The 11,768-nt window shown below is 40.0% G+C and overlaps 1 protein-coding gene across 1 annotated transcript; it reads right to left on the reverse strand.

The window, feature by feature from the left end:
- Positions 1–3,110: 3,110 nt before the first annotated feature.
- On the reverse strand, positions 3,111–11,560 carry LOC118807938. The gene is made up of 4 exons (XM_036570139.1): positions 11,240–11,560; positions 6,447–6,533; positions 4,933–5,124; positions 3,111–4,373 (listed from the first exon to the last, which is right to left on the reverse strand). Exons 1-4 carry the CDS (start codon positions 11,538–11,540, stop codon positions 4,186–4,188), a joined length of 768 nt encoding a protein of 255 aa, XP_036426032.1. The 5' UTR covers positions 11,541–11,560; the 3' UTR covers positions 3,111–4,185.
- Between the last annotated feature and the right edge of the window lie 208 nt (positions 11,561–11,768).

Here is an 11,768-nt window from a genome sequence, read left to right on the forward strand (position 1 = left end):
TGACAGGCTAACTAATACAATAGAATTAAATTAAACCTAACAAGAGAGTGCTGCCCAGTGTAAATGGCTTGAATGAAACTGAATAGAAAAGCAGATTTCTCACATACTTGAGTATTAGTGAAAGTGTTAACATTTGAAAATAGCATTACAAAAGTTCAAACATATTGTATTGTTTAGGTACATAACACTGAGGAAATTGAAGCTAGCTCTGATCCCTGGGAAAGAAGCTAATAATCAGTATAAACATCAGTGTAATAGGCCATATCAGCCCAAAAGGAGCTTGATTAGTACTGTTATTATAGGCTTGCTATATGCCCTGCCCTGTTTCTGCTCTATCACAGTGATCTGTGTGCGTCTAACTGTGTTGAATGTGCCCTTATAGCAGATCATATACTTCATAGACCATGACCATGACCATGTAAAGGTTCCAGTTGACTCTCCACACGTCCACAGGCTTCTTTATCGCTGGGAGCCATCATTAACCTCGAAAAGCTGTAGAGGAAGTGAACTTTTTGGGAACAGCTCCTTCGTACACACACAGTGAGCAATTTCCTCGCTATCACAACATCTTTCAGAATGCAGTGAACCACTCCAACAAAGAGGTAAAAAAACAATATTTTATTTAATATAATTTTTGAAGGAGACAAAATGTGCATCCGCAGTGCATAATAAAATGAATCTGCCATTCCAACCTCCAATATTCCTTAGACTCAAACACAATGTTTCCCTTCTTATATTAAACATAGTCGATTAGCCAAGACATGTTTGGTAACACATGAACCTTAAACGTTACCCAACGTGAACTGATTAGCACTGAATCTTTATACATTTGTTTCAAACGGTGTTGAGTTGTTAAATGGGCATTCTGGCCTGAAACTAGCATTTAGCATGTTATTTGTCATGTTATGTAGTATTCTATAGCACAGAAGTAGCACAGAAATCTCATGTTTAACCGAATTTATTACATCATTTTCATGTTTTTAATCGCACTATAATACAGCAAGCATTACACTAACACAGTATACAATCACTGGGAATCCCTGTGGTTTCAACCAATTCTAACTGCTAGCCACTAATCTAGAAGCTAACAGAAACAACCAAGCTAGCATTTGTATAACTCTTGCCTTGGTTGTCAAATAAGGTCATTTTTATCTTCCTTAAAGATACGATTCAACTGAGGAATTCTGAAAAGAAGCCAAACTAAGGAAAAATGTCTAGATAGCAAGGTAACCATGCTAACTTTAGCTTTAGCTTGCATAATACAGCAACTCAATGGAATAAAGCTTCTTATCTGAGTCATTTCTGTGGTCTAAGTAATCTATTCTCTCTACTGTAATAATGATTTGATGATTATTACATTGCAATAAAATAGTCAGTGTCCTAGTAGCAAGATTAGCTATCTTGGCTAACAGGAATAAAAGCATTTAAACAGCCCTCCCTCAAAGTACATGTAGTTCTTCCACCTTCAAGGTGTGTCGTCAGAAGGGGGTTTTCCTAGACTTTAAACCAGAAAACCTTGATGTAGGCTACTTCAACATCGCTGTAAGAGGCAAGCAGACCTGTTTACAACAGATTTAGCCATTTTTTTATTTCCAAATTTTGGCTTAAGTGTCCCTTTAAGTAATCTCAAATACATGTGGTGCATTTCTATATATAACAGTGTGTCATACAGTGTCAGAAACCATATAAGCAAGTCTACTTGAGATTACTGAACAACTCCACACATGTTTTACATTGATGCTAATGAGTGGAGTATAAGCTTCCATTACCTATTTGCTACGTTAGCCTTGTAGCTCCAGAGCAAAACTAAAGAGGCAAATTTCAGACACCAAACACGTCTTGGCTGATCGACTACATTTCGGGCACATGTGATTTTGCTGGACTACTCCTTAACAAAGAGAAGCCAGTTCCTTTAAATCTTTCCTTCCAAGGCATACAGAACGGGGAGTTTTATAGGTTCCCTCTCTTTTCCTTTCTCACCCAACACTTCCATAAAGCTCCTCTTCTTTTCGGCCTGTACCTCTCCCATCTCCCCTTCCACTCCGGCCCCTTCGCACACTTCCTTTGAGTTTGAGCCAAAGCCTCTGTGTGTGTGTGTGTGTGTGTGAGGGCAAACATTCACCATAGGTGGCGTTACATTACCAGCCCTGCAGGCTTCCCTAAGGCCCTGGCCGGTGTTTTTGCTTGCTGGACCCTAAACAGAACCGCCCTCTTTCATGTAACCAGGTGCGCGCAGGATCAGATTACTGTCCGATTAGAACGCAAACACACACACACTCCCACACACGCCCCGATACACACCGGCCTTCTCCATCTTCACTCACACTCCGTAATCCGATTTCCTATTGAAGCCCATTCCCACCAGGTAGAGGAGGAAAAAAAAAGTAGCTCAAAATAATGACTTATTTTCTCAAAAATTCATTACTTTTTGAGGTATAATTAGAATAATTATTTCAACATAATAATTCAATATTTTGAGAAAACAAGTCATTCCTTTGAGATACTGTCACAATATTGAGAAAATTAAGTCATTTTGAGATCTTAAGTCAATATTTTGAGAAAATAAGTCATTTTTTGATATCTTGAGTCAATATTTTGAGAAAATGTCATTATTTCTAAATAGTTTGAGTAAATTATAATTATGAGATACTAAATCAGTACATTGAAAACATAAGTGATTGAGATCTTAAGTCAATATTTTGGGAAAATAAGTAATTCATGATATTTTGAGAAAATGTCATTATTTCGAGATACTAAATCAATATTTTTAGACGAATAAATGAGATACTAAATCAGTATATTGAAAACATAAGTGGTTGAGATAGCAAGTCAATATTTTTAGACAAAAGTCATTGCTTTATTTTTTTTTTTCATATGTATTATATATTCTAATTAAAAATTTTGACACATCCCTGCCTTTTTCTCTTCTGCCTGGTGCGAAAGGGCTTTCATACATTACTGCTCGGAGAGTCAGATGGAAATACAACCTTGTCTGAAAGAAAAGGGTTTTGGTTTTCAGTTTTGTTTTTTTCTTTTTTAACCTTTTTTCTCCCCTTTTTACTTCCCCTTGTCCCCGTTCCAACCCCATCCCCCCGTTTCTTTCATTCTTTCTCTTTTTCTTTTGAGCGTAACAGTGCATTTCCTGAATTCTGATAAGAAGCTTGACTAAAGGGAGAAAGCAATGTTAAGAAAACGGGGGCTAAATAGGACCTCTGTGTTCTTGGCTTGTCCCGTGGCAGTCCTGCAGACGGGGTAAACGACCGTTCCTATTTTTCACTAATGCTGGCCCGGTGTGGCCGGTCAAATGGTGTGAACGGAAAACAAACAAAGCATGGGGAATGTGTTGTAATGACACATGACATTCCCGCAGTGAAAAGTGTGATTGGATAGAGGACAGTGAAACAGGGTGTACATGTCAGCTGTAGGTAACATCAGGTGCTGTATATTTTGTAAAGAAACACTAAAATCTCTGCCAACAGCTCTTCCTTATCTGGAAGTGTAAATTTAAGTGCCCACTGAAAGCGTACTAGGTTGCGTGTATATGTGGTCGTGGTTACCCTCATAAAAAAAGCCTGCAGTAATACAGTAAGAAGCTATTAGATTTCTGTAGACTTCAACACTTTTACTTGCGTGTAATATTCCTGTAGTACCATCTTATAATGATTTATAACATTTTTGTGCTACATTTGTCAGTTTACAACAGGAATCCTAAAGAATGTTCTGTAGTATTACCGTAGTTCTTTTTCAAAAGGGTATTGCTGCATCTATCCACTGTTATCCATTATATATAAACATAAAAAAATGTAATTTTGCAGTTTTTCTCTGAATGTCGTGAAGGAAACATTTAGCCGGTTCTTGGTTCATGTTCCAGACATGAATCAGATATTCTGCGACTGGGTGGAATTCAGCAGATTCCCCCCGGAGTCGTCTATGAAAGAGGACAAGCAAAAAGGCAAGCATTGTACAGCAAGCAAAATATCCCCACTTGGATTTGATTGACCCTAGGACGCTCGGACAGAGTGGACAGAGAAGCCATTGTTTGCTTGTCCCTCTCTCCTCCGATAATACTGCATGATTATGAGGTTGTTTCTTTTTTATTTTTACATAAGGCCGCAGTTAGTCCTCCCGTGCAGCAGGTGTCAGTAGCGAGGCTACTAGTTTCTTCGTTTTCCTGTTATTTTTCTTTCACCTGCACCTCGAGCGTGTGGCCTCCTGAGCTTTCTGGTGCCTTCTCTTGTTGAAGCGTTTGACGTAGTTGCTGCTGCGCAGGAGACCATCGCCTGGTTTGAGCTTGCCTCCAACGAGAGCAAGGAGACTGGTGGGAAGATGGCGTCTCCGGTGATAAATCTGCCCCATTACTATGTATCGGCTGCCTGTAAAACATAAAACATCACATATTCCGGATCAAATAGAGGAAAAGAGCATTATTTTCGTGGTCATGGGTGTTTAACCACCAAAAAAACATTGATTAACCCATAGAAGTCAGTTATTAGCAGTGCTAATTAATATGGTGTAATTTTTGTATTAATTATTTTGACTTGCAAGTAGAGAAACTGCCGATTCTAAACTTTCAATTCGTACCACATTCGCTGCGTAATTAAATATGCAGTTATATATTTAAATGCATATCAAAATGACAGGAATAACTCTCAACGTGAATAAATTTCTGCTAAATTAATGTGAAAGTTAAAAAAAAGGTTTGGATGGCTGGTTTATTTTCTTTACTACACTTCTTTGAACTCAAAATTGGCTGATGAGCTGACTGCAGGCGTCCACTGGACTGTTATGGAGTTTAAAAGTCATTCAGTGGAATGTAGGTCATTACTTCATATTCCGTTAAAAAAAACATCACAGGTTCACCTAATCAGGCTGTAAAAGCCAAAGGGTTGAAAACAGTGGACCCATTCACTCCATGAAGGAGTTACTACTCACCCAGTTTGAAGTCTGGACAGGGCTTGGTGCATTTGAAGGTGTCCAGCACCAGGACGTTCACTTTGAAGAAGTATGTGTCTGGAGTGACGTAGAGGCGGCTCATCTTGTAGAAGCCGTCGCTGTTCACCAGCAGAGTGACCAGCCTGATGCCTCGACGGATCATATCGATGTCGTGGACAATGCCGTTGATGGCTGAAATTTGATTAATGATCATATTGTTTACCTTGGATTGTCAATGGACTGTGAAGCCTGATACATCTAAACTCTTTAAAATAAAGATGACAAATTGGTTCTTTGTTATGAACTAATTCAGGTTCCATCAAGCAGTGGTTCTCAAAGTGGTCCTGAGGGACTCCTGATGCTCCATACATCAAAGCCAAGAACGATTAGTGAACCTTTTTAAGTACACTCTTGAAGCAGATGGTGCTTCAAGGGTTCTTTAGTAAAGAAAATGGTCTTATATAGAACCATGAACACTCCAAGAACCCTTTGCATGATTAAAGGTGTTCTTTGCATCATGAAAGGGTTCTTCAGATTGACGGAAAATGTGCATGAATGTGCTATGGACAGTTCTATACAGAACCTTTTTGAAAGGGATTCTATATAGCACCCAGAAGGGTTCTTCTATTGTTACAAGCTTGAAACTGTAACAATAAAAGAACAGTTTTGGGTGCTATGTAGAACCATTTCATAATGCAAAGAACTCTTTAATCATGCAAAGGGTTCTTTGAGTGTTCATGGTTCTATACAGGACCACTTTCTTTACTAAAGAACCCTTGAAGCACCATCTTTTTAAGAGTGTACCTTTCATTACTCTGCAGTACTGTACTGTGATTTAAGCAGACTATAGCAAGGTTTAGCACCCTAATTCACACTTTCTATTGGTCCAGCTGTTGCTAGGCTGGCAAAAATACAATTGAAAGTAATGAGAATTGTGGCACAGAGCACAGTTTTAGTCGAAATATGCAAATTAATCATATCGAACCACTAGAATATTTAGTGTTGCCACGTAATTTTGAGTTTCCAGTTTTAAATGGTTCATCCCCAAACAAACTGTGTTGTTCTAACTAATCGAGAGTAGGCAGAATTTTACACAACAAAATAATTACACACACAATCTCTCCTAAAATTAATATAAATTGAAATTGAAAGTACACCTAGGTATTTGGACAAACACTGCATTGTGTGCTTCGATTTTTCATTAGGAGTCATATAATATAAGCTGACTGTGGAGCAGCACTCCTTCTCAGGAATCAGGCACTCGGGCTTCACTGTAAAACCCGATTTGCTGAGAACTCAAGTTGTTTATGGAAAAGTATTGGTTCATTTGAGGCTCCATTACTGTGAAGGTCACATTCAGCCCTAATTTAACTTAACTAGCTCTAATATTTAGATTCTCCTGCAACTCAAATGAGGCAGTTCTTTTCCCTGAATCATTTGAGTGAACTCAACAAATCGGTTTTATAGCATGCTCATCGATAGATGTTCAATGTGTTAAACTGAAAGAAACTCACCAAATTCACTGTAGCAATAGTGTTCTGTCTCGTCCTTCTCTTTTCGGCATTCACTCAGACACACAGCATCCTGGGTGAAGTCTGACTCTGGAACAGTGATATGGAGATATGATGAAACATGGAAAAGCTTGGACTAGTGTGGACTAGTAAAGCATTCCTTCTGTGCACTGCATTGTGTCTAAGATGCATTCAGATAAAATAAGTTAAGCAAAAGTCAGTCATTTTCATTGGACTCCAATTTGGTATTTTCAAGATTATGTCTCGTCTACACGAAGACTACAGTAAGACTGAATTACAGTGGGGACTTTTAAAGACTAGCATTAGGTTTGCATATTTGGGGTGGAGGGGAGTTTAATCTACGTCTAAATTACACCATCAGTGAGGGGTTAGCGCTGGAAATCATTTAGCTAGGTTTTAGCCGGGTCATTTAGCATTTACCTTTGGCCTAGGACTAAATAACACCTTCAGTGGGAACATGGCATTGGTAATTGTTTAGCTAGGTTAAGTCATTAGCACCTGGCTTTTGTGTAAATCCTCCTGAAATATCCAGCTAAAACCAGCTTTTTGGTGGTAGCTGGTTTCAGAAGGTCTAAGGTGTTCACTGCTAGTCATTAGCTAGATTCTTGCTGATCTAGATGGTAAAGGTGGTTGACCAGCTGCACGTTCAGCTGGACTAGGCGTAAACCCTATGGGAATCAATAGTTTTTGCCATCAGTGAAAGCTAGAAATCAGCTATGTTTTTAGCTAGGCCATTTAGTATTCAGCTTTGGTCTAGGACTAATTAAATATTCAGCAGGCCTAGCGCTGGCTAAGTTTTAGCTAGGTCATTTAGGCCCAATCCCATGTCACCCCTTGACCCTACCACTTAGCCTTAGGTCATTTAGCATTCAGCTTAATACTATTTAGCAATTGTACTTTCAGTGGACTTAGCGCTGGAAACCATTTAGCTAGGTTTTAGCTAGGTCATTTAGGCCCAATCCCATGTCACCCCTTGACCCTACCACTTAGCCTTACATCTCTGCTTTACACGTTCACGCCTAGGGGTAGGGTGTCCTGAGTTTTGTTGAGACAGAGGGGTAGGGCGAAGTGTTAGGGCTACATGGCCCTCCAAACGGAGGTTTTTCAGAAGCACACTCCATATAGAATGTTGTGAAAAAAAGAAAACCCGGCAAGATGGCTGCAACCAAAGAAACCTACAAATGTGAGAATTTTCACAGTTAAAAAATGACGCTAACCACTGTGTTATCTTAGTTTAATGTCATTTTAAAGTCATTTTAATGTATTATCGTCCTTTTTTTCATAACTAGCATAAAAAATCGGTAATAGTACGCTAATGTCTCAGTAGCTAGCTAGCTAAATTTCCCGTTCCACCTTAAATAGTCCAGCAGTTCTGAAACCTGAAGTGCCAGAATGTAACTACTGCTCCCTTTAAGGTGGAACAGTAAAATTCAAACAAGAATCTGGCGAATAACTGACTTCAGCTTCATATCACTGAAGAATTAGGGGTGGGTGATAATACATAATTATCGTATCCCCCACTTTGAAGGCATATGATGCCCTAAATGTAACTAGCGAGGTTGCTGAACTTTTCCCTCCTCTGCTATCACTGCAGACTGGCAGGGTCGCCTACAGAGCACCGCTAGTAGCTGTTAATGAAGTAATGTTCTTTTTTATTTGAAGGTTGTTCCATTTTGAAGGGAAAGATTTCAACCACTACCCATTGTAACTCAGTTCCAAGGGGCAAGGTGACACTCGAAAACAAGGGGTAGAGGTAAAAATAAGAAATGCGATTGGGCCTTAGCATTCAGCTTTGGTCTAGGACTAAATTATACCAAAAGTGGAGACTTAGCGCTGCAAATCATTTATCTAGGTCATTACGTATTCAGCTTTGGTCAAGGACTAATTATATTTTACCTTCAGTGCGGACGCAACACTGGATATCATTTAACGAGGTTTTATCTAGGCCATTTAACATTCGGCTTTGGTCAGGGACTAAATTATACCATCATTAGGGACACTGGAAATCATTTATCTAGGATTTATCTATGACATTTAGCATTCATCTTGGTTTATTCCTGTCCAGAAAAGCATCTCTGAGTCATTCAGAAATTACAGATGTAATAAATTGACTGCATGTTTTAAATAAATGACATAGACGTGACCGTGTGCCACTGGAAAAAACCACTGAGTTCATTCCACCGTCGTGCCGTCGACCAAAGCTGTCAATGCCGTGTCATTACATGAGCCAAAGGCCCTACATTCCAGCCAGCATGGGACAGGGAAGGGCTATCTTTTTGATATCCGCTCACTGTATCCTAGCCCATTTCACTTAGGCATATTTCACATTCTTTTTTTCCCCAGTAATCTTATGGCTCGTGAAGCATCAGCACAAAGGATGCATTCAAGCGAGGGAGCTAAGCAGCAATTTGGGGCTTGAGGGAGAGAGTAATTAGAATAACTATCCACCCTCAGCAATCTCTCCCTCTCTCTCTCTCTCTGAAACACACACATTCCTATTTCCTCTCTCTGTGAATGGGAGTGTAAATCTCTGACCTCACAGTGATTCAATGTAATTATGATTCTTTAGAAACCAATTTAATGCATCACAACATCTCAAAATTCACCATGGTCCAAACTGACTTACAATATTTTGGCGCAATTCAGAACTATTTTTAAAAATACACTAAATATCTGCAAATTTACACAGTAATGGAATATAGACTATAAAATTAACTAAGATTTTTTTATATTGGGAAAATGAGAACTATATAAGAAATATATTTTGGCCCGAAGCTGAGCACATTATTATATATTTTTATAATTGATTATAGTCAATTCCAATATTCCAAAATTGATGGTGCTTTTTTTTTACCCCCCTGTCAATGACCGATAGATCGATATCTGTACACTGTGGATTCCCTATGGGAAATCTGGTGATACGATACCAGAAAGACATGGGACATTGTACAAAAATAGACGTTTTCACATATTTACACATTCCGACACTGTAGCCCCTGCCCTTTTGCTCTCACACTGTGCTTTCTCGCTCAGCACGTATAATAATTATTTTAAAATTCTGAAATTAGCGATAATAACTCGCTAGTTTCATTGTAAATATCTTATTGTCATTGTAAAAAAACAAAACAAAAACAAAAATTGGCTTTATGCCAGATTCTATGGAGCTTACAGCGACATTATGTAACAAATTTACCTTAAAATACCAGCTTCAAAATCATTCTGATGGTACCCTGACTTAATAGGGAGAATGGCATTTCTGTCACTGCCACTCCAGGCCAGAATGCCTGCTATAGCGCTATGTTTTTTTGGAGGAGCGGCACGAGACTTCTCGCAAGAGCTGCGTAGCGCTTTACAGCATCACGTCACACACCAACAACTATGTCTCTTCAGTTATCTATAATAAGTAGCTTGCTATTCCCCACATGGACATCATGGCAGAGGCTGCGAAGAGACCGAAAAAGACAACATTACCCGAGGAAGAGAAAAAGAGAGAGTGACCGAGCAAGAGACCCGACAGGAGTAAATCTCAGACTGGTTTTTACTAGTTAGCAAGAGCTAAAAGAAATAAAAGGATGCAAGACAGTCATGTTTAATGGGAAAACGACAAAAATCTGACAGCAGAGTGTTCATCCCTGCCAGTGTTACTGTGACTGGGGTTCAAATCCCAGCTTTGGCAGTCATGCTTTAGGCTGCCTTGTGAGGACCTCTAAGACTACGCTTGGTTTCTTTTGATAAGAGTATTTCTAATAAGCTACACATTAAAATTCAATTTACATTTATTCTGTTTTTGAATTGTCCAAAACGTTTATGGATTAATTTTTTACAGCTTTTTAAAAATAGGCAACAAATACAATAATAATGTTTATTCACTTTTTCCCCAAACCTCTTAGAGGGCTAAATGCAATGTATTGATATGAAATACTGTGGTATAGTAAAATGTCTCCCAATGTTCAACTTTTTACAAGGCTGGAGTCAGCTTCTCCTTCGACAGCTTCTTGTTTGAATTTTCTCGTTCCACCTTAAATGGTGCCTGAGGCGCCAGAATGTAACTGCTGCACCATTTAAGGTGGAACGGAAAAATTCAAACGAGAAACTGACTTCAGCTTTGTGACATTTTAGTGTTTGACAGTTTCTCGATGCAGATTTAACGTATCAGTAAACCAGCTGGAGTGCTTATAAATGCAAATAAGCCCCTTTGCCTCCAAATTATCGACGTTCGCCTTAAATCTTTCTCTTTCCCTTTTCGTTAGCTAGCAGGTCGAGAATGTTGCCTGCATTGCTATGGTGACCAGCAGTCTGTGAGCCAATTTAACCGGTGAATTAACAGTTACAGGCCAAATTAACTCCAGCGGTTATGACCATTTAGTTTCAAAACTGTCCTAGAACGATCAGCAGAGCTTTACTTTACTGCAAAGGGGGATTATTTTATTTTTTCCTAAAAATCTAATTCTGCTGTCGAGCCGCAACAGGGCCGTAAAAGAGCCGCATGCAGCTCTGGAGACACCTGTTGCCAACCCCTGGCCCACTCCAACTGTGCACCGCAGCTATCAACTATGGATGCACGATCTAATCTTTGATCCGATCTAACCTTTCCCTCCCCTGATACTGATTCAGATGTGTAAATACCGACTGGCCAAACCGATACCAGCCAACTGTTAAGGGATTGGAATTTCATAGTCATCATATACATCAGAAACAGGGCTGAATGTGGATCAGTCACCGGTAAAGCAAATCAGTGCATCACCAACCATCAACCATAAGGAAACTCTACAAACCTTTCTTGAGGATGTCGAAATGGTAGAGCAGGCTGGAGCTGCGGCGGTTGTGCAAGATGAACGGTCGAGTGATGTTCAAGCTGCTGCCTCCACTCAGCCTGGACTTGCCAGGCCTGTTTTCTTCAGGATCCAGTCGTCTGTTGGCGTTCTCTTTCTCTTTCCCGCGTGAGTTGGACGTGGTGGGCTGAGGCCGGCTGCGGGATCTGGAGTTGTGGTTATGGTAAATGTCAGATTCACTGGGTGGGGGGTTGTTGGACTGGACCACCGGGCTTTCAGGTGTGGCTTTCTGGGTGCGGTTCATTACTCCAACACCAACACCCGGGACGACTTTAGAAGGTATGAAAGGCTGATTTGCACGCTGGACGTCATCGGTCCGCGTCTTCTCGCTGTTGTGCTCCACTGGAAAACGGTCGTCCTTGGACCCCTTCTTGCTCTTGCTGTGAGGTCCAGGCCGGGGCAGAGGCGCCAAGTCCACATGTTTAGGCCAAACCCCAGTAGCGGGCAGGACATGCATGGACTTTGGGTCTGC

This window comes from Colossoma macropomum, unplaced genomic scaffold (assembly GCF_904425465.1).
Source record: "Colossoma macropomum unplaced genomic scaffold, Colossoma_macropomum, whole genome shotgun sequence".
Lineage (NCBI taxonomy): Eukaryota > Metazoa > Chordata > Actinopteri > Characiformes > Serrasalmidae > Colossoma > Colossoma macropomum.